We start from the raw sequence: 18,722 nt of genomic DNA, 5'->3' as shown, positions 1-18,722 counted from the left end.
GGCCGGACAGCATCTAGAGCAGAGCACCACCATCATCATCATCAACCCCCTCCTCCCCCCATATTCCATTCCTACCCAAATCCACATGCAAATATTCCAACTTCCAAGCTTTGCACCCCCATGCGGTAACCCCCAGACCACGGTTCGTCCCTCAAACTCATCGGTCGTCTATTCGCCCAATCACGGCCAGCATACAAAGTGGGGGTCAGCGCCGTCGTCATCGCAAAACAATATCTTTGTTGCACCATCTTGGGCCCCTGCTTATCAGCCGATTGCTCAATGCCTGCCTGCCTGCCTGCCTGCCTGGCGACACAAGACAAAGAGCCTCCGCGGCCGGCATCTAAAGTACCGATCCTCCACAAACATAAAAATAAAAAAAAGAAGCAGACTCGGGCGCCTTCAATTGTGTGGGGTATAACTATACAGCGATGGGGAAAATTATTGTAGAAACAGGGGTCTAAAAACAGGGTTTAGGTGGCTGCCCTGGCCAATAGGACTCTTACCATACTTCTACAATAATTTTCCCCATCGCTGTATAACAATTAAGCAAATCCTGGAATAACCCGGTTACTAGCTGGTACTTATAATTGGAAACGACCCGGTTAGTTTGTTGGAGGGCACGGATATTAAGGTGGGGCTTATCTCGATGGGTTTCGAATATCAGAGGAGTAGCAGATATCGCAGTAGTGGGATAGGACAGGTGCACATCTATCAGCCATCCCTCCCCGCATCTGCCGGTAATGGAATAGCTACAGATAAGCCCTGGTATTGTACTGTCATTCACGGGGTATTGACGGACACTGGGTGTTGACGGATAAGCCAAAAAAGAGACAGCCAAGCCAAGTTTTGCCTGCAATCCGTCAACACCCAGTATCCGCCAATACCCCGTGAACGGCAGTACTCTACTCTATACAAACCATGTAGCAGTGTCTCACCGTGATAACAAGAGGACGAGAGACACACAGTATCAGTCAAACATCGGCGCAACGCCAGCTCCGGAATGACTTGAACAAAGGACGGAAATAGCGGCTCAAAAGCAATTCCAACCTCAAAATCCAATCCGTCGTCGTTACTCTCCGCTAGCCCACACGGCAACCTCACTCAGCCAAAAGGGCCATAAGTGAATTATTATGAGGGCCACAAACCCTTGTCGAAACGAAGGCATACTTTCTGTTGAGTGGCTCACTGAGGCTTAAACATTCTTGGCACAGTACAGCTGATATTATCCGTTGAATGACCGCGCTCCTTTTTTTACCTTATACCTTATTGCACGCGAGCACTCAGCTTCCCGCTAATAGGGTAGGGAACTCCCGTCTCCAGACTTGCACTGCTGTCCAAAATACTGCCTTGACAGTAACAGGGCTGGCCACCTAGCTGGCCGGACATATAAGTCAGGGTTAGGGTTGGTTCCAGTTAAGGTTTCGGACTAAGCTACACAGCTCAGCTCAACAACAACAACACCCCCCCCATGGCCACCCCACACCCTCACAAGGCCAATTGGAACTGCCGGCAAATGACACTAAGGCACGTAGGTTAGAACGGACGATCAGTTTCGAAGATTGAGCGCAAGACTCTTTTTAACGAGAAAAAACGAAATATTGACTTTGCATATCAATCAGGCCCGGTTTTTCGCAAGGCTGATGTGGGGGTTGCGAAGCAAAGCTGAGTTCTGACGAAAAAAACTTTAAACCGGGAGCTCGAGGACTGTGCTTGAGGTAGGTACCCGAGGAGTAACATGAGTGCGGGCGCTGTGTTGTGTGTTGGAGGTCGGTGAGGGTTGTCAACTGTAGAGATTGTGCTCCGCGGGATCATGAGTTATCACTCGGTTTGGATGTTTCTCCTTATGTTGTCCATAATTGAGAACATATACATTCTGAGACACAGCAATCGCTCGAAGGGGAAATGTCCGAGAGATTTGTGCGGATCAATTAGGCGTGAGCCATGGTTCTTGCCTACGCCACAAAAAGAAATGGGAAGCTTGGGCCTTCAATTGAACCGGATGTAGATTCGGTTTCAGACATTCAATCTGGCCCATACTTTGATCTTAAACCTGAAAGTGTCTTGAATTCGCGAAGGTCGCACAGCTGATCAGGTGGTTGTGTGGACTCAGGACATTATAGCATGGGTATCATTTTTTGAAAACTAGACTCCAGAAAATAAAGGAAAGCTATTGTAAGGAAATAACTTGGGAAACAAATGAGCTATGAAATAGCCGTCAGGCTGTATAGAAACAATCCATCCCTTGAACACCTTAATCTCGCGAAAAAGCCCAAAACAAAACAGACAGAATGAGAAGAAGCAATAGTAGTGAAAGTCCTCCGAGGCAACAAAAATAAAAAAAAAAAAAAAAGTAATTCCCCCACAAAGCACGAAAAAGCACATCGCCTTGCGTCGTAACATCCTTCACCGCCTTACGTCCTAATATCCTTCACCGCATCACGGGGATACCACTCCGACCTCTCCTTGATACCGGCATTACACAACGCCTCGGCGCACCTCTCCAACCTATCCACTACCTGCGGGTTCTTAATCCACTTGTCAAACACCCCCAATACCCTCTCCGGCTCATCCATGAGCTCGGCCTCATATTGGACCTCCGGGAGCGGGATCTGGAAGACTATCTCCATATTAGGCATCTTCTCCAAGAATCCATCATGCTCCTTCTCCCCCGTCCTACCCAGGCTCGGCGTATCGAGAGAATGCATAAACTCGCCGCCAATGCGGACAACGACACCGAGCGGGCGGTCGGGGAAGAGGACGTTAGATTCGTCGATGATGTCGAGGATAGCGTTGGTGCTAGGGTAGGCGGAACCGTAGCTGCGTCCGTTAATGATTTTGGGGGCGACAAGGTTGTCGTGTGTGAAGGTTGCTTGTGCGACATCGGAGATGTAGACGTTGGCGCGTGAGAGGGTCTGGTCGTAGGTACGAAAGCGCTCTTTGAGGGTGTAGGTGCTGGGGCCCGTGGTTATGGTGGGGTCGGTGATCTTCTCGGTGGAGAAGAGCATGGTGGAGTAGAATTTTCCTGCTTTCAGACGTGAATAAAGTCTAGATACCTCCGTGTTAGTTGTTACCAAAAACTGTATTAGGAACGAAGGAGGTTATATCGTACTTCATGGGTATAACTTTGATAGCTACCCTTACTCTCTCAGCCCAATCCTTGATTTTCCTCGAAAATCTTTTTCCCTGCGGAGCTTGCTCCAACGACGCAAGAATGCAAGTCCGCACACTATCCTTGTTGTAGTAAACCTTCGACTCGTCCTCCTCATCCAACCTCTCAAAAGCTGGCTGAACACAATTCGATACAAATGGCTTGTTCCGGTGAATCCCCAAGGCATTTCGTTTAGTTCCACCCCATGGACAAAACTTAGACATCATATCCCGAAGTATACCCGGTCCCGATGCTATGCTTCGACCGAGGCGGCCCACGAGAAGTGCCACGATTCCACCACTACCTTCACCGCCAACCAGATCGAAAACATGCCGGATTGGAGTTCGTCGGGAGGTTTCCATATGCTGGGTGACTCGAGTCATAAGGTCATCCACGAGAAGGAGGGAGAGAAGGCAGCGGAAACCGGAGTCTGGCTCGATGCAAAGCACGTTGACCGGAACCTCTGAGGTTGATTTAGCCATGATCTAACTATACGTAAACGAGTATCAAGCTTATGCTGAGTTGATCCTGTTGAGTCTCTTTATCGTGTAAATTGTGTCTGTGTTTGTGTTTGCAGTTGTTGATGTTCCACCAGACTGTCAGTAGCTGCCCGTGATATATATCAAATCCACAGCACCCCCTGTGTAGTGCGCGTTGAGCGTGAATTCCCAAGGTGCGCAAAAGCCATATATATGAACTACTCCCAGCTAGTAAGAAGAGTTTTTCCAGGTTAGTGTTTCTTTACCTGAGTACTCAAGCGTACCACGAGATTGGGGCTTGACGGTGGCGAATCTCGCATTGCATATTGCATTGCATGACATTATGACATCTGCAGTTGGAGTGTCCAAGCTTAGGACTCTCTATGTAGGTAAAAAAAGTCAATGTGTATGATGGATTAGAGAACATAGCCCAAAAACAGCCTTGGGGCTTAGAGGACGCCTTGGGGAACGTTTTATTGTCGTTGCGAGATTTCTCGTCAACCGGGAAAGGTGGGTGCAACAGCCAATGAAAAAATATTTTCTCAGCCGCTTGCAGTCCGGTTTAGAACGATTGGATATATGCATAGGTGCGAACTGGTGCGCAGTGCATGGCCGCTGAGAACAGGCCTGTATGTGAACATTGCGAACAATGGACCGTCGCAATAAAATTGCCTACTTCCCAAGTAAAACACGGACAGCGAAGAATGCTTCTGGAAGCTCATCCCAATAGAGCAGATGAAACGGGAAGTCGAGAAGAGAAGATGGCTGCTGCCTAGAAAACCAGAGCAAAAACCGTCGGTATTTTGTTTGTTCATCCCCCATTTCTCCTACACGTGGCGGTTGGAATTTCTCCGACCAGGAGTGAAACAAATAAAAAAAATATGTATGCATGGCGGACCACGCAGCTGGGAAGCCGAGTGACGATCGATGATCTTGACATTGCTGGCCCGGAACCCAGTACCAAATATTGGGGAGTAAATCGGAGATAAAGTATGGCCAGGATATTTTGTTTGGAATTGTTTGCACAGCCTCAGCTCAATTGGGTTTATATTCTGCAGGGTCAACCATACGAAGTAGATTCAACGTGCCAGCAATGCAAGAAAAAGCAATCATGACCCAAAATCTTCCATAAATCATAGTTGTAGCCCAAGGTGCACCGTCGATGCGAGATTCGCTTATTTCTTTCTAAACCGATTAGAGTAGTGTTTGAGGCTCGGCTAGGAGGTGATTGGATAAGGAGGTGCGCAGGCCACTATGCATACTGGTGTGTACAAAACAAGCCACACTGACTGAGCTAGAGCTTTGAAGACACTTTCGCAGTGCAGAAAAGTGCAAGCTTCGGACATTTATGAGTGTCGAGATATGATGTACATGCTCTACTGACGTGTTGATGTTGGGTGGATCTTAAGCATGGTCCTCTGAAGTATGAATGTTGTACACACAGAGCGCAGGGGTCAGTAACTGCGCATTTTGTTCCTGCGCATATAAGCGTGAGAGTAGATGCTCATCATATCTCGACTAACTTAATAGGAGATCACTAATATCAAAACCACCCACTCTATAGTAACAACGGAGAGGATGTGTACTTACTCAGGTGGTAGTTTCTGCCTTGATAATCTCCGCGCAATTGCCGGCCGTTGATCGAAGGGGTAATCTCAATGGATGGAGTTTGTATCATAAACTGTTGTTTGGTTTTACTCGAGATGAGTGTGATGGTGCCAAACATGCGCGAGAGCACCAGCAGCGAGATCTCGAGAAACATTCCCACAATATACATCGTCTGAGACATTGAATCCCAACAATCAGCAATTACAAGTCTATGGCTGATTTCAATGGACTGTGATGATGTCGAATTCGAATTATTGTATCTCTCTTGTCCGATAGGTTTTTGTAGCTAGGATAATCCATGTGAGCCGATTGTGTACACTCACGATCTATGGAATATGAAAGTGTTAAACGTACATAAAGTCGCTCGTCCAGAAACGGCTAGGTAACACATTGTAGCGTGCTCAGTCCGGGATAAGGACATGTATGAGTACCGGGTCGGAAGACTGAGTGATTGTTTATGATTTGCTTTCATTTTTCGGCACCACACTGTCGGGACCAGTTCACGCGCATGTAACCAGCCAATAGAGGTCGTTCCCGGTCATCTACATGGATGTAGTCTCGTTAAAATCCACCCATAAACTCTTCCGATCCACAATCATCTTACCTTCAATCCTAATTACCCGTATGGCAATATAAAGGTAAACCACGCCCTTCTGTATCCTCTTCTCACTACCGTCCTCTTTGCCACACCCGCCGTCATGGCTTCGGTGCGCACCCATTTAAAATCCCGCAGCTTTCTCGTTCCTCACGAGCCCACTAGTAATACCGTCCGTAAAATACCCCCACCTCCGCCAATCTGATTTGTCGCTATCTCTCTTGAACTATAATTAATGGATTTTTTACCCATACCTCCTCGTCATAAGGCCGTTGAGCTAGAAAGCCGAGCAATGGGAGATGGGGGTGGGATCCGGGATTTAACGCAGCCGACAGGAGACATATCAGCCTCTATCAATTACCTCTGACCAGCTCGCACAGCCGAGAGACATCATCATGGATCCCAACTGCATTTAAAGACCCCATTCAGGAACAGACGAGGAAGTCGGGGGAGGAGGGATCCGAGATGAGAGCGCTAACGGGCCTGAGCGGATCTGCGTTTTCCAAGTAGGCGGAAGAAACACCGGGAGAAAGATCATGATAGTGTGGGTGCTTGTGGAGAGGTTTGGTCGTCTAGATATAGGTCACCATATATGTAAGCCTTGCGGGGATGAACCGAGTGTGAGTCTTTATCCTTCTCTCAGGTACTACAGTCTACCTAAGTGTCTATTAATTTTATGCAGCAAGAGAAACCCACGGCCGAAGCCTTGTGTGGATCGGAAACTGAGGCGTTACAGATCAGATGGGAGACTTGGCATGGATCCATGGAATCTGTTTGGTCAACTTCCTGAGTGTAACTATCATGTGTGCTGACCTGCCTCTTCGCAGGGGCTAGAAAGTGTGGTTTGGATAATAATCTTCAGATCTCATCACCTCATCGCCCAAGATTAGTTTTTGATCATTGCTACCCCGCAAACAGGGATAGGACCCAAATACAGTAACGGATAATGCCAAAAAGAGAAATACATCTTTTTCATTGGCCCGAACCCCTGTCTATCAACAGTAGTCCATAGGTCGAGAATACTTAGGCAGGGGGCTGGGCCCACAATAATCAAGATCGATCTGGCAATCGAATTTTATTCACGCAATTCTCATATGTTCGAGTTCCTAGTTATGTTGAAGGCATTACTTTGTCTCAGCATCTACGCTCTCCACACATGCATATATCGTGCAATATATACAGGGTTTTGGGGAGCCTAGGTTTCGCCAGAGTGCGCACAGTAATGGACGAAATACTACGCACAAGGTGCGTCGAGGAGGGGGTAATACGCACAGGTAGTTAAACAATTTGTTTATATGATTATTACAGGTGGATGAAGGGCTCCGGTTTGGTACTCCCGATCCATTTTGAAATTATTTCACCTATCAGAAATCTTTACCACATCTCTTTCACTACGGCAACATGCCTGAATCCATGTAATACCTACCCCTATCATTGAGCTCTACCATCATCTAGCCCTCCCCTCATCTCAAGACCGAATAACATCTTAGATCTCAACTCACTGACTATACCAATAATCAAAAGGTTTCAGATACTCTAATGATATATGGCTCGCGAGACTTGATTCAAGCGCGGCCCGTGGTGGACCTTTTTTAAAAGGGCTACTTTGAGAGAGGGAAATACTTGGTTAAATACGCATTCGCATTTTCTTTTGACTCACTCGTGGAATCGAATGGCCTGAGAGAAAGACTAAGCCTCCCTCGATGTCTGGCAATCATCCAGTAAAAAAATTGTATATTGTTTCTTGCAGCTTTTGAGTACCACAAACACACATCGAAGCATCGTCTGGACCAGTGAGATATATACTTTATTCATGTGTGGTTGTACTACATGTACGTACCGCTGCATGACCGGCCACTTGATGCTTTAGAGTACTCAAGAATGAAGCCCCTGCAGCTGCACGGCCTCCACACCATGACAACTATTTGGTGCCTACACAACCAATGGGCTATATTTATATAGACACCTTGGGGCTCATTTGTTCTGTACCTACAGAACTTGCATAACCCATGGCGGGTATCGAAACACGTTGCGTCGCGGATATTGTTCGCCCGGTATACAATGTGCAGGTACGAATATTCCCTTTTTATTATGAAGTCAAAAATTTCATTATTATAGTCTTTCAAATTTGGCCGCAGAAGTTGGAGCAAGGACGAAACGCTCCGCCCTGCGTTTCTGGTTGGCTATATATGCCAATACCCCTAACCCTGATTTATTGCCAAGTGCCTGATACTAACAGTTTGCTAGCTGTTCGGCTCGCGCGGCCAGAGTAGTACTACAAACTTCTCATTTAGAGCACCTATAGTCACACATTCTATGCACATACCGTACTAAAAGTGAAAATACAAGCAATACTGGTCGCCTAAATAACCATCAATCAATTTAACACATGCACTTTACTCGCGCGTTAACCAAACGTTCTAAAATGCCACCAAATCTTGACAGTTTTCAGTGATTGATAGTCGTTGGCTGCACGATTACTGCCGGTTGACGAACAGGAGATCTTGGGCTGATTGAAATCATATCAAAGGAACCTGGGATCTTGTAGTTTGGTATTAACTATCCTTGAGAATTCAGTCCACATCGTAATTAGTGACGTCGACCGAACCAGATAGTAACGCTGTTTGAACGCCGTTATTCTTTGCATCTAGAAAAATGAGTATCGACCTAGATATTTAGCAACCGCCGAATAGCTACTAGTAGGTTAAGAAAATCCTAAAAATACCGTACCATATTAGTACTGATCAGCCTTGTGCCAGAATATCGATCATATTTAAATTATTCAAGGGCTGTCTCGTGCCCAGGCTTTACAGAGTTTGGCACGGTATCACTACTAACCTAACGAAGTCTCAGCACCCTCTCATATCGTGAAATTATCACCGCGGGTATTTGCAGATAAGAATGTTCTAGGTAAAGTATAAGAATGCGAACATTTTTATGGGGACCAAAAGTATGGCTTTCTTAAAAGATTCCTTAACTTCTTTATCAAACATCTATTGGATCTGAATAAATCTCTCACCAATAATCCACTTAGATTGACTGTAGCTGCTTGTGGCCCCTGTTAACGTTGGTGTGTGTTATAAGCACAGGCGCCGTTAGAAGCTAGTGGAAAGGAAGAGGGCTCTCTGGATCTCATGTATATTGGACCACGGGCTCACCCACTTCTTAAAACAATAACAGTACGAATAATACGTACAAAAGTCCCCATAACAAAGGGCCAGCCATATGCATTTCTCGACAGCGTAAGGATTACATGCAGTTATGCAGATTGCGGCCACACTGGGTGTATGCGTGCACAAACATCTACAAATGTTATTCCGTAACACAATAAGCAAAAGAAACCTTCTCTTAAGAACACATTTCCTCATCGATATCTTATTATACTCTAAGTTCGGCGGGGATCGATATCTAGTACATTCGTAAGTCCTGACCGTTGACCTTTTTGAAGATTACTCTCCTATGAAAACGCGCCAAGTCAATGATTTTGCGTGCCCTGTAATAGCAACTTATTTGAAAACGTCAGAAACCATCCGGAAACATGTAGTTCCATGGAGAATTAAATTTCTATGTACTACAAGCGCCAAGATATGTGTATTGGAGAACTAAAAGTTTGAATCCTCTGCTTTCTTCTAGCCTTGTTCCGTTTTCCAGACCAGGGCGTTGTATCATAATCTTTGAGATCGTTCTAGAGATATTCTTTCAGCACCTTATACTCTCCACTTTGTGTTCCTTAAGCACAAACTTTTCACTATATATGTCCCCTAATATATCTGAATTAACTACTCAACACCTCATAACCTCAACACCAGAAACAAAGCATGAACATCTCAACTCAACCCAACATGAATCCCATGTTTATGCTGGGACAACTTAATAACCCTATCGAAGGAGAGCCAGTAACTCAAGGCAACATACCAAAGCCATTCGACGGATCCGAAAAGAGAAAGAAAGTAGCTAAGAACAGCACAAAGCGATCAAGTGAGACAAGCCTCCAGCTGAATAGAAGTACACGGCACAACGAGCAAAGTCAAGGTTCATACGACGTAGAAGATGAACACGAGGAAGAGGAAGAGAATTATGATGAGGAATTCGAAAACGAACTAGAGGATTTAGAAGGGGAAATTCAGGCGGAAGAGGAGCAAGAACCACATGATGATGATGGTGATGGCGATGGGGAATATGTGGAAGAAGTATCTAAAGATAGCGATAGCGACAGCGACAGCGACAGCGACGATGGCGATGAGGATGAGGATCCGCCCAACTCCCCAGACCCTCAGACTTGTTCCCAATATCGAGTAATATCCGAATATCAGATGCATTGCGCACATCAGGACCGTTGCACACGTGAAGAATTTCTGGAATCTTCCGGGTATATGAATTACATGAGATACACGATCGACGGAGACGGCAGGGACGACGAGGGTGGTGGGGAAATGGAATTTGAAGCAGAGGGTAACAAAGACGCCGAAGACGATGAAGAGGAAGATGAAGGGAACGATGAGGAGGAGGGAGAGGAGGAGGGAGAGGAAGAGGGAAGGGATGAGGGAGAGAAAGAAGTGGAAGGATCCGGTGAATACGACTCTGATGGAGAGGGAGAGGGGAATGAAGCATATAGTCAACATAGTTATGCTGAAGAGGAGACATAATAGGGCGAATAAGAGAAGGAGGGGAGAAGGAGGAGGAAGAGATAGATAGCGAGTACGACGAATAGGGAAAATGAGGATACAGTGAACATGATATAGAAGAGAAGGAGGAAATGAATACGGTGAGTCCTGTTAAAATGATCGTCATACTTTTTTTAAGTCATACCACATAACGCGCCATATGAACAGGCTGGATACATGAGTTCTAGCTATGGTCTCTTCTTGTAGTTTTAGAATTTATCTATTCCCTCCTATCTCTGATAAAACCAGTTTCACTTCAGTCTTCAATCCTCTACTTGAGCTTTATCTCATTGCCCCCAAACCGGCAAGCACTAGCATATATATATCCTTCTTACCCCACACGTAAAAAGCAATTTATTCTGAATTCGGAAGCACCCCATACATGTACCCACGGACCGCACCCATGTATATTCTAAGTGCATATTATCCCCTGGATGTATGAGACATTGGTAAAATCTCTCTCATGCATGAACGTCATGTGACCTTGAATTTGGGTGAGAAAACGTCCAGGTAAGCAGCTTGCTGCCTTTGTCGGTCTTTGGAATACTTAACGGTGCCATAAAGTTCGCAGTTCGCTGCCTTACCTCAGTCAATCATTTCCTGGATAGGCCACGCTAATGCATGAGAGAGATTTTACCAATGTCTCATACATCCAGGGAATAGCTGCGGTGATATTTTGTGGCAACTCCATATAGGCACAACCCTAACCCTGGCCACTAAATATCAGAGATGGCTCGATTCGGATAGCTGTACAGCTAATGATAATAATGGCCCGCCCAAGCAACCAGCAATCTCGGAGATACCCAAATAATCCAGAAATAACTTGAATTCAATTCCAGCTACCTATTAACAACAATAATACAACCTCCAGCCTCCCCTACCCCCACAAACCGTGCTACTCCCTCGACGGATACTCCTTCCCCTTCTCCTCCAGCATCCTCCGAAACAGCGCCGTATCGATTGGCACCTCCCGCCCCAGCCACGTCGCACGTTGCGTATGGTCGCGCAGCGGGTTGTTCGTGTTGGGGTGCAGTAGCACCGATAGAGGCCCCCGGTGGATCACGAGCCAGGGCACGAACGCGCCGAATTGCGCGGGGGTAAAGATGTTGACTTCGAACATGGCGAGTGTGTGTGGTCCGATGGGCTTGTCCCAGATCTTGTAGATGCGAAGTTCGGGGACTGGGAGATGGCGGTTAGTATGGAGTGTTTGTGGGGAGAGGAGGTGGAGGAGAGACGTACATTCGCGCCGAATGCGCGTCCAGAGCTCGGTGGCATAGGTGACTTGCGCGGGGTTGTTCTAAAGGGTGGTGGTTAGTAGGTTGGGAGGAGGGGTGTGGGGGGGGAGTGGGCATACTTGGTAGAAGTAGATGTGGGCGTCGAAGCCGCCGGGGGAGACGGTGTTGTCGATGGGAGCGGCAAACTTCTCATAGGCGTCGCTTAGCTTTTCGGCCGGAGGGTTATAGAAGGACTTTCCGTCGGCATTGATGGTTCTGGTAGAGTGGGCTTGTTAGCTATGATATGTGTGTGAGTAGCTGGGTTGATGAGGGCACGTACGTGGGGAGTGGAGGTAGGTTCTCGTAGCCGGCGAGAGGAGAGGGGAAGGTGTAGAGTTCGGGGTCGGCCATTGTGATTGTTTAATTGCAGAGCTGTGATTTGGGTTTCTAGATTGTTACGGGCGTGGGCTGCGCATTTGTATTTATATACCGTGTGGATTCATTCGGCCGATATATCTTTAGAGCTGTAGGCTTTGAGCTCGGAGGTGAGTTAGCTTCATGGAGTTGTTGCTTGCTTACAAAGTCACGTCATTGGTGCTGGGTTATTAGCAATGGTAGCGTAATAATGGGCGGAGATTGCCGGCTGGGTTGATAAGCGAGTGAGACTTCTGTTTGTAAGGCTTCAGAGGTGTCTGGGATTCTGCAGGCACTGAGGCAGCTTAGATAAAAGGCCTGATCAGCATAGCAATAAGATCTACAGACCTGTTCGAAGAAGGACTTCCGAGATGAGGTGTTGGTAGCGAGTGAGTCATGCGGTGTCACTCGGGTTCGGCTGTCTTGGCAGGTGCTGAAATCGAGGACTATAGGGGGAAATGATTTATTTTATGATTGATAATTTATTGATTATATGCAACCCGGAATTTGTCTTACGAAGAATCTATTCTTTACAAAAAATAAAGATAGTTTACCGTTTGGAGAAAAAAAAACTAGTTAAGAAACCCTAACCCTACAAAGAACAGCCCAACCATAGCGCGGCCCTCCCGTCCAAAAAGAAATTTGAACGGGGAAACTGAGTTCAAAGCTGCTCCAATTCTACAATTCGGGGACAAGGGGCTTGATGTAATTAAAGTGGTTCTAGGGAAGTTGGGCGGGAAGAACTGAGAACTGAATTTATAGCGATTGCAAGGCCGCTATTGCGATTAGCTAGCTATAGTGCATCGCAAGGCGTCAGCACCACAACCTCTCCCGGTGGTGGAACTTATAGCATATCAACCGCTCGGTTACCTTGAATATCTCTCGAGTACACGAAGCGATGATTATGGCCACTTCCTGTGGAAGAACTTAAACACCTAGCTTCATCGATATCGTGGGAGGCTCATTAGATAAGATTAGACTATCGATATATCACAGGATGCTAATGATTACCTTGGCGGTTACAGCATGATACAGATCAGCATACATGTAGGTCTAGCCTATTACCAAAGAGTCATCGATCTCTGGGTGCACCTAATTTATGATCGAGGAGACTACCTAGTCCCGTTCGGCTCTACATAGGTATATAGTAACCTCTTGGAAAATATAATTTCGACTTTTCCACAATAGAATGACCTATAAACCTGCATCACATGTGGAAAAGTCATTACTCAATAGTACTTGGACGGAATACTTCTTCATGTACTATGCCACAGGAAGGCGGGGGATGAATACTCATAGCGGAAGCGCCGATCGGGAAAGCATGAACCAATGGTCTCATGTAGGTGCGTATACCTATCAGATGAACTACCAGATTTCCATTCCCAAGAAATGGGAAATTACGCTTCGATCTTCGTGACACGCGTGTATACGCGCCATGGGTCGTCGTTTCTTTTTCTCCTCCTTGCAACACAGGAACGATGAGCCACTTCCGTTTGTTGAGGGGCACGGGTTCCTCAGTCATACATAATAGGAAAGCTTTTTCTCCTATTAATCTTTCTCGACACCTTTCTTCTCTAACTGTTCCCAAGTGCAAAACAAGCGAAAAAAGGGCAGTTAATCCTATGGATCCGCTTTCAGTCTCAGCTTCAATTGTCGGGCTGGCGACAACAGCCGCTCATATTACCACTACCCTCTGTCACTTGACTATGGATTTGGAGGATTCCCCGAGTCTCGTCGGCCACATAATCGCCGAGATAGCTTTAATCAACCCAGCTATGTGTAACCTTCAAATGTTTCTTGTTGGTGACAGACGGGCGACAAAGTCACAGGAGTCAATGATACTTGTTGAAGATTTGGTTGTTATTCTAACGGGATGTGTGTGTACGTTCTCGGAACTGGAGGCTGAGGTCAACGGACTACGATCTGGTCCTGATTTGAAAACCTTAGACCGATCGAAATGGATGTCGCGAGAGAATACAATCAAGCTGCTTCTTGAAAGATTGAAGGATCATAAATCGTCGATTGTGTTGATGCTCGGTATACTTGGCTGGTAAATAATTTACCTAAATCGTCATTCGTCATTCTTTGGAGTTTTCTAACGACCAAAATAGTAAATCGGCTAAAGAGGCCGAAAGAAGCATGCAAATGCTATCTGGCCTTGTTTCGAAGTTGATGGAGAGCCAGAGGACTTCACTAGAGTTGATGCAAAGAACAGAAGAGATAACTTCCCCTTCATTATCAACGGCAAGCACATTGGCAGTTTCTATTAGCACACTGAACAATGAACATACCAAAATATCAAGGGGAAGCCAGATAATACGGAAGTTAAGATATTCGACACATCTTTCATTATCCGGCTATTTAAATCGTCGGTCTTTCACATCATTTTCAAGTAAGAAATGCGCCTTCGATTCGGATTTGGAGGTCTCTGGGGTTTATAAAAGCTCGGCGGACCAGGGTAATGATCGATCTGGATCCTTGCGCTCTGCGACAAGCCAGCTTAACAGGCCTTCATCCGCACAACTGAGCCTGGCAGATATAACAAATCCATCGTTTCTAAGTTTGCCGTTGTTTGCATCAGAGATATCAAATAGTCAATGGTATGATTTTGGACCTGGAGGCTTAGTTTTAGGTTGGCGGAAATGGGGGATTATAAGCAGTTGTCCGCCTTGCTTAAAAATTAAATGCAAGGAAAATACAACTTCCGTAAGTACCTTTGAAAAAGTGAACCGGTGTTAGTATCATTTCTAGGCTAACATATTCATGAAAAGGCAAAACCAATATCTGCCTGTGTTGAATCCTTCTCGGTCAGCAACGAACTAATTTACTACTGGCTAAACGTGATTACGGAGAATAGTACCAATTTACGCCTCTGCCGTCTTTATCAAGAATTTTACCAACTCCATCTGGGACTACTCAACTTATTTCCAACTGAGGTTGGCCGGTCAATTCCGTGGTTACCTTATCCAACACTCTGGTCAGTGAGGCCAGAAGAAGCTTCTTCATCCATTCAAGCATCGGAGGACTGCCCTGATCATTTACGACTGCAATTGGATAAATATATTAAGACAATTCTCTCGATATCAACAAATGTCAGGATGTCTCCACCGGTCAAGTCGTTCGTTTGGATGAGAAACGAGGCACACGATAGATATAAAGAGTATATGATGACGCAGAAGTTGGCCGAAGAGTTAGCGCATAACGATGGAGTAGAGCTTGGAGCCCCCGTAGCCTCTGGAATAACTTGGGAAGCACCACCTGAATTGATGGATGAGAGTGCCGTCCCATGCAAAGAGCTGGGCGTTGTTTTTAAAAGAATACCACCAAGAGCGCCGGGAACTGAATCTGGCATACAGTATAGGAGGAATAGACTCTCTCACAAGCCTTCAGTCGACCTAGCGCACCTTTTCGACAATCCTTGTTGAACCAATCGGGATAGGAAGGATGTTCAGGGAACTTGAGCTTTGGATACTTCATGCTAGCGAGCCAAGAGGACATCCCTTTTCGGTGGCTCACTTTAACCTTCGAAGGCCAAAAACGTTCTCTCTTTGGCTATAGGGGCGAGTTTAGCGAGGAAAGACTTCTGGTTTATTAGGATAATATTTCTTGGTCTCTTTTAGGCAGGTTCCGGAATCAGTTGATCTGTACTCTACCCAGTAAGGGTGCTATCCCTGAGTAGTATTATGCATATAAAATCGTATATATCCCAAGCAAGTACAAGTTCAGGAAACAGTTGTTATAGTCGGGCACTGACCGTCCGAGGTCCTTCATTTCCGTTGTTCCGGCTCCTTGGGCGGCCCGCAGTACCGTTTCAACCCTAACCCTGCAGCCGTCAGGAGTTACCCCGCCGGCCGAAGGTTCGGTTGTTTCGAATATCGACCGAACGTGGTATCGCGGGGAGGGTGATAATATACTTGAAGATTCAAGCTACAGACGAAACCATGGCTCGGTTCTGGCGTGTTCTTGGCCTTTCATGTATAGTGGATGGCATTATGGGTAAGGTTGCATTGGCAAGACGAGAGCTCGAGTTCTCTAGAGGTTCGTACTATTAATAGTAACGATTAACTGGCTCCTTGCTAAGGCACTCCACTATTGGGCGACACGATAGATCTGATGTGTCTTGTCTGACTTCGAAAATATGATCTATTGAAACACCGACACTAATATCTAATAGATTTGAGTGGGGTCTTTGGTGCGCGTCTTTACACCACCGCCGTCTATTGTACCTTATTGATTTGTCGCTGGGACTGCTCTGCTGGGTTCGTCCGCCAAACACTAGCCCGGGAGAAGTCCGAGAAGCCTTTCCATCTACATAGAACAACTAAGTGCACATCTGGCAGCCTGTCAACCCCCTTGTTCCTTTAATCTGGCAGCATTCAGCCCCACACAGTTCCTCCGGTACAGCCCTGGGGAATCCATGTCGGGTATATAGAGTTACATTGAGCACCTACATGTGTATATTGGGGAAACGTCCACATGCAGAAATGTTTACAGTTTTCCCACCCTTGCCAGCACCAACGTCGCGGAAGATCCTCCTGCACTTTCCGGACCGTGGCCAGCACCATACATGTTCCTGGCCATTCAGAGTAGGATTGACGCCCTAAAATTCCGCTGAAGAAGAATGGGAGACTCGCGATGAATTGTGCCAAAAGTCCGACTCAGCAGAAATATTACTCTACATCAGGGGTCCAGGGAAGATCCTTTTTTTATATAAGAACCCTTGAACCCACCTCACAAGAGTCCTAAGCATTCTCTTTGCAACCAGCACATCTGCACATCTCCAAGCCCATCCCGATATATCGAAAATGAAGGTCTCCTCCGTCGTCCTAAAAATGTCCGCCGCTGTTGCGGCCATCGCGGCAGCACCAGCAGCAGCAAAGATTCTCATGGCTGGTGACTCGACAATGGCACAGTCCTCTACTACCATTCAGGGGTACGATATATCCCCCCATTATTCCATCTCATTGCCTGAATTGTATGACTGACTTGCCCGTCTAGATGGGGTACTCCATTCGCAAACTACATGTCTCTCACCGTCGTCAACCTCGCCCGTGGCGGCCGTTCCGCACGTTCCTACACCCGTGAAGGCCTCTGGGACACTCTCGTCTCCCAGATCGAGCCCGGCGACTACGTGATCATTGAGTTCGGCCACAACGACGGCGGCAGCGTAGCAACCTCTGACCGTGCCTCCCTCTTCGGAGACGACACTTCAACCACCACCGTCACCCTCTCCGACGGCACCGTTGAGGTCGTGCAGACCTTCGTCACCTACGAGAAGTGGATGGTGCAGGATGTTCTTGCGGCGGGTGGTATTCCCGTTGTCAGCTCGACCACGCCAAACGGTGACGCGTGGAACGATGCACACACGGAGGTCAGTGAGGGGAACAGGTTCGTGCCGTACTCGAAGTATGCCGCAGGCAACTATACGAGCCAGGGCGCTACTTGGATCGACCACTATGGCTGGGTGGCGGTTGCGTATGAGGATTTGGGTTACGATAATGTATACCCGGCATTGTTCCCCAATGACCACACACACACCAGCCCTGCGGGAGCGGATGTGGTTGCGAAGGCGTTTGTCAATGGGTTGAAGTGCACTGGGCACGCGTTGGCAAATTATTTGACGGCTGCAGGAACCGCGGTTCCGAAGGTTTGCAGGTTGGTGTCCTCTTCTAGCACGAGCACTGTTGCTTCCTCACCTTCCACTACCACGAGGGCCACTTCTACTACTTCTGTGACACCTGCTGAATCTACGGGAACTGCTGTAGCTAAATATGGACAATGCGGCGGTGCCAACTATTCTGGATCAACTACGTGCGTGGCGGGATCTACTTGCACTTTTTCGAATACTTACTACTCGCAGTGTCTGTGAGCGTGGGGTTGAGGGGTGAGAGTATTGTTGTCGGTTGGTTGAAAAGTTAGTTGGCTTCATTTGTAATATTATTTGTAATCTTAGAGGTGCTGTGTGCCGTATATATATATACACATATTAAGTGTTTTCTCCGTCCATTTTGTTTGAATTCTAGAAGCATGTGAAGTATATGATTTTGAGTATATCCCTCAGCGGAGAATGGACAGCTGTGTACAAGCAAATGCACCTGATTCAATCTTGCTATTGTATCATTCTCTCGTCTCTTGCTGTAGCCGGGATTCGAAGAACTTTTCTTTGTTGGCTGGATAATATAATCAATGAGTTAGATGAGTTCCCATCTAATTTCTTGAGATAGCAAGATCTTACCTTTGTGGACACTTATGGCTGAATCATATCAAATCCAATATCCATCTCATTAAATTTAGCTAAGTCGGTATAACCGAAGGCTTTGAGGGAAGAGGATAGAGATATTCGGTACTCGTGCGGTACGTGTCCCATCCCAGAGGTCAGGCTAGATGGTATTCGTTTAAATTAGCTCACTATCAGGTAGATATATCGTCAATTTTGGAGACTTCGGTGTGGTTTATTCCTCATTATCATCAGAGCCAGTGAAACTTATTGGAGTATCGAGATTAGAATTTAAAGTGGAGGTCAGCTTTAAACTTTGGAATTGCCGATTAGGGAATAGATTTATTCACTTATCCATTCTTCTACGCTAATGGCCCAGCGCA

At 46.5% G+C, this 18,722-nt stretch overlaps 6 protein-coding genes across 6 annotated transcripts; 4 read left to right on the top strand and 2 right to left on the bottom strand.

Annotated features, from left to right (window-relative positions):
- Nucleotides 1-2,411: 2,411 nt before the first annotated feature.
- H6S33_007885 (uncharacterized protein) lies at nucleotides 2,412-3,630 on the bottom strand (the record flags this gene model as incomplete). Its single annotated transcript, XM_044839246.1, has 2 exons — nucleotides 2,412-3,045; nucleotides 3,110-3,630. 2 exons carry the CDS (start codon nucleotides 3,628-3,630, stop codon nucleotides 2,412-2,414), a joined length of 1,155 nt encoding a protein of 384 aa, XP_044688758.1.
- A 6,018-nt stretch (nucleotides 3,631-9,648) lies between these two features.
- H6S33_007884 (uncharacterized protein) lies at nucleotides 9,649-10,476 on the top strand (the record flags this gene model as incomplete). The annotated part of the gene is made up of 1 exon (XM_044839245.1): nucleotides 9,649-10,476. One exon carries the CDS (start codon nucleotides 9,649-9,651, stop codon nucleotides 10,474-10,476), a length of 828 nt encoding a protein of 275 aa, XP_044688757.1.
- Nucleotides 10,477-11,389: 913 nt separating this feature from the next.
- Nucleotides 11,390-12,119, bottom strand: H6S33_007883 (uncharacterized protein; the record flags this gene model as incomplete). The annotated part of the gene is made up of 4 exons (XM_044839244.1): nucleotides 11,390-11,673; nucleotides 11,734-11,791; nucleotides 11,849-11,984; nucleotides 12,049-12,119. 4 exons carry the CDS (start codon nucleotides 12,117-12,119, stop codon nucleotides 11,390-11,392), a joined length of 549 nt encoding a protein of 182 aa, XP_044688756.1.
- Nucleotides 12,120-13,744: 1,625 nt separating this feature from the next.
- On the top strand, nucleotides 13,745-14,176 carry H6S33_007882 (uncharacterized protein; the record flags this gene model as incomplete). Its single annotated transcript, XM_044839243.1, has 1 exon — nucleotides 13,745-14,176. One exon carries the CDS (start codon nucleotides 13,745-13,747, stop codon nucleotides 14,174-14,176), a length of 432 nt encoding a protein of 143 aa, XP_044688755.1.
- A 1,044-nt stretch (nucleotides 14,177-15,220) lies between these two features.
- H6S33_007881 (uncharacterized protein) lies at nucleotides 15,221-15,547 on the top strand (the record flags this gene model as incomplete). Its single annotated transcript, XM_044839242.1, has 1 exon — nucleotides 15,221-15,547. One exon carries the CDS (start codon nucleotides 15,221-15,223, stop codon nucleotides 15,545-15,547), a length of 327 nt encoding a protein of 108 aa, XP_044688754.1.
- Nucleotides 15,548-16,927: 1,380 nt separating this feature from the next.
- Nucleotides 16,928-18,010, top strand: H6S33_007880 (uncharacterized protein; the record flags this gene model as incomplete). Its single annotated transcript, XM_044839241.1, has 3 exons — nucleotides 16,928-17,055; nucleotides 17,121-17,933; nucleotides 17,983-18,010. 3 exons carry the CDS (start codon nucleotides 16,928-16,930, stop codon nucleotides 18,008-18,010), a joined length of 969 nt encoding a protein of 322 aa, XP_044688753.1.
- Nucleotides 18,011-18,722: the final 712 nt, after the last annotated feature.

This window comes from Morchella sextelata, assembly GCF_020137385.1.
Source record: "Morchella sextelata strain SCLS chromosome Unknown scls_24, whole genome shotgun sequence".
NCBI classification, from domain to species: Eukaryota; Fungi; Ascomycota; class Pezizomycetes; order Pezizales; family Morchellaceae; genus Morchella; species Morchella sextelata.
Note: the sequence above shows the minus strand (reverse complement) of the source record. Positions and strands in the feature narration are given on the sequence as shown.